Source organism: Phytophthora infestans, genomic scaffold (genome assembly GCF_000142945.1).
Source record: "Phytophthora infestans T30-4 supercont1.2991 genomic scaffold, whole genome shotgun sequence".
In the NCBI taxonomy this organism is placed as follows: Eukaryota; Oomycota; class Peronosporomycetes; order Peronosporales; family Peronosporaceae; genus Phytophthora; species Phytophthora infestans.
Window position 1 is genome coordinate 1 of NW_003305679.1, and position 2,695 is coordinate 2,695.

A 2,695-nucleotide genomic window follows, 5' to 3' on the forward strand; every position below is an offset into this window, starting at 1 on the left:
TCCCCCCTTTTTTTTAAAAGATGCGATGTTATGAAAAAAAAATCTTTGGAAACTCACCGCTCATGTGAGCTTCCACCCATCTGATATGCTTTTGAGATATGAAGATGATACGATCTGCCTCTATATTGATAAATGACCCGCCGCACTCACAGATATCACTCTCAACAACGTCTGTCTCTATGAAGCTCGTTGTATAGCTCGTGTTTTTCATATATCTCTTCTCTATAGGCTCTCCAATACCTCTTCACAGTCTCTTTCTGCATACGCTGCTTCAGTGGTGCAAACGGAGGAGCCCTATTCACGCGAGTTTTCTCGAAATTATTGATCCATAGAGTTTCATAAGCGTGCAGCTGATGCCTATCTGCGACATCATACTGCTTGATCAACATAATCTTGAATTCGTATGGACCATACTTTCGAGAGTATGGATAGAGTGCACATACGCTTGTTGTGTTGCCCTCATCCCATCGTTTATATTGAGACCGATGTCCAATCATACGATGTTTTAGTATGTTAAAAGTAGAGCCAATGTAGCACATTTCACTTTGACTACAAACGAGTTTATAAATTGATCCAATCATGACAATAGTTATATATACGAGGAAGTCGTCGTTGCTGCGGAAGCCGTCGAATGTGTACGGCAACGTGATCTCGCGCCACGCAACGCGGCGTGGCTTTCCGTCAGCAAGTTTGACGACGACCTGACCTCGACCATTACGGACTGCGATCTCTCTTGGAAGCATCGATAAGCACGATTCGCGAAAGAAGTTATTCGACGCTCCTGAGTCCAGGAGTGCGCGAAGTGGTCGCCGGGCGCCGGCGACATGAAGACTGACGATGATCAGCCTCGAGTCGACAGACGTGGTGGTGGCATTAAAGTGTGCGTGGAGCACAGGAGGGCTAGAAGGTTGGGTAGCCACCGGGGGGCCCGGACCTTCATTCCAGCCAGTAGGGCGCCCCGCACCTACTGGCCCTGACCGTTTTTTGACTGAACGGCAGGTGAGACTTCAGCGGTGTGCGCGAGTACCGGCGCTGGCGCGCGGCATTCCGCCGCGCGATGACCGATCTTCCGGCAGCGGAAGCAAGTGAGCGGGCGATTAGGACGGCCGTTGGGCCCACGAGGAGTCGACTGACGATGAATATTCGATGCGTCAATCGCGTCGATCTCCATGGGCTCGGGGGCTGACTCACGAGCTGCCGTTGACATCGCGCGCGCGTAAGACGCCGCCACAACGTAGTCTTCGCGTAACGCGAGGGCGAATGCTTCCTCGAGAGAGGAAGGTTCCGCTCGGGTCAGGTAGTACCGTGTCATGCCTTCACGCATGCCGAATACGAATACATGGACCTGCGATGCTGCGTCAATCGGATTTGTCACGATGCATGACGCGAGGTGGCGAGTCTTTTGAACGTAGTCGCGCATAGTCATTTTGCCTTGACGAAGGGCGAAAAACTCGGCACGCACGCGGGATTCGTCTTGAGGTGGCTCGAACGCGAGCCTGAGATCTTTCTGGAGAGACTACAGAGTGGGGAATGCGTCGTGATCAACGACAAGTTTACCGAGGGCCCATTCCTTGGCCTTCCCGGACAACCGGGACAATAAGAAATTGACCTTTGTCCCTTGCGCTTCGATCATTCTCGAACCAATCGCGATGTCGACCTCGCGAAACCACCGGTTTGGCGGGAGGCGATTCGCTCCTTCACCGAGGTAGACGTCTCTAGCTTCACGACATCATTTTTTGAGGAACGCGCGGGAGTTGTTGCTCGCCGATTCGCACCACGCCGCGTTGCGCGGCGCGAAATCACGTTGCCATACACATTCGACGGCTTCCGCAGCAACGACGACTTCCTCGTGATTGAGATGAACTACGCGTTCGACTGCATCTTGGGTATCCCGTGGTTGTCACGATATCAACCAGAGATTGACTGGGTTGGCTCGGTCGGTTAAACACCGCTCTGGCTTCGATGTGAGTGAGGTGTTCACACACCTCCTGGTTGCCCAGAAAGGACTGGCCCCATGTCAGGGTCGTGGACCGGGTGCCCACAATGCAGGTTGAGCAGAGAGCGAGCGATGGCCTCTCTGTATGTCTTTGCACAGCGCTGTTGCGCAAAAACCCCTCGCTGCGAAGCGAGGTTGTTAACACTTTGGCGGTAGAGCAGGGGCTCCCGCAATCCGAGCAGGCGGTCGAGCATGAGTTCCCGTCACGCAACACGGCGGTCGAGCATGAGTTCCCGCAACACAACAAGGCGGTTAAGCATGGGTTCCCGCAAAACACTCTAGCGGTTGAGCAGAGGTTCCCCGCAACGCGATTCGGCGGTCAAGCAGTTGGAGCTCCCGTCATCCACAGCGGTGGTCGAGCAGTTGACACTCCCACCGGCTACGACGGCGATCGAGCAGGGGCTCTCGCCTGTCAATGGCGCGGTCGAGCATCGAGAGCTCCCGCGCACTACCGACACGGTTGATGGTGCCCCTCCGTGTCTAGAGGGGGGTGATCCCTCGTCCAGCGATAGCGAGGCTTCTGCCTCGAGCAGCGGTTCGAGACGCCGCAAGAAGAAATCCAAGCGACGCCGCCTTAGGCGACGTGGTCAGCCCACCGCCGATATCGCAGTGAATGAGTCCATACACGTCCTGGAACACGTGGAAGAAAGCGTCGTTCGCTCACGCACACTTGACATTGAGAGCCCACCTCGCAAAGCT

General features: G+C 54.8%; 1 protein-coding gene across 1 annotated transcript; it reads right to left on the bottom strand.

The window, feature by feature from the left end:
- Positions 1-53: 53 nt before the first annotated feature.
- Positions 54-581, bottom strand: PITG_22420 (uncharacterized protein; the record flags this gene model as incomplete). Its single annotated transcript, XM_002909779.1, has 2 exons — positions 54-118; positions 170-581. 2 exons carry the CDS (start codon positions 579-581, stop codon positions 54-56), a joined length of 477 nt encoding a protein of 158 aa, XP_002909825.1.
- Between the last annotated feature and the right edge of the window lie 2,114 nt (positions 582-2,695).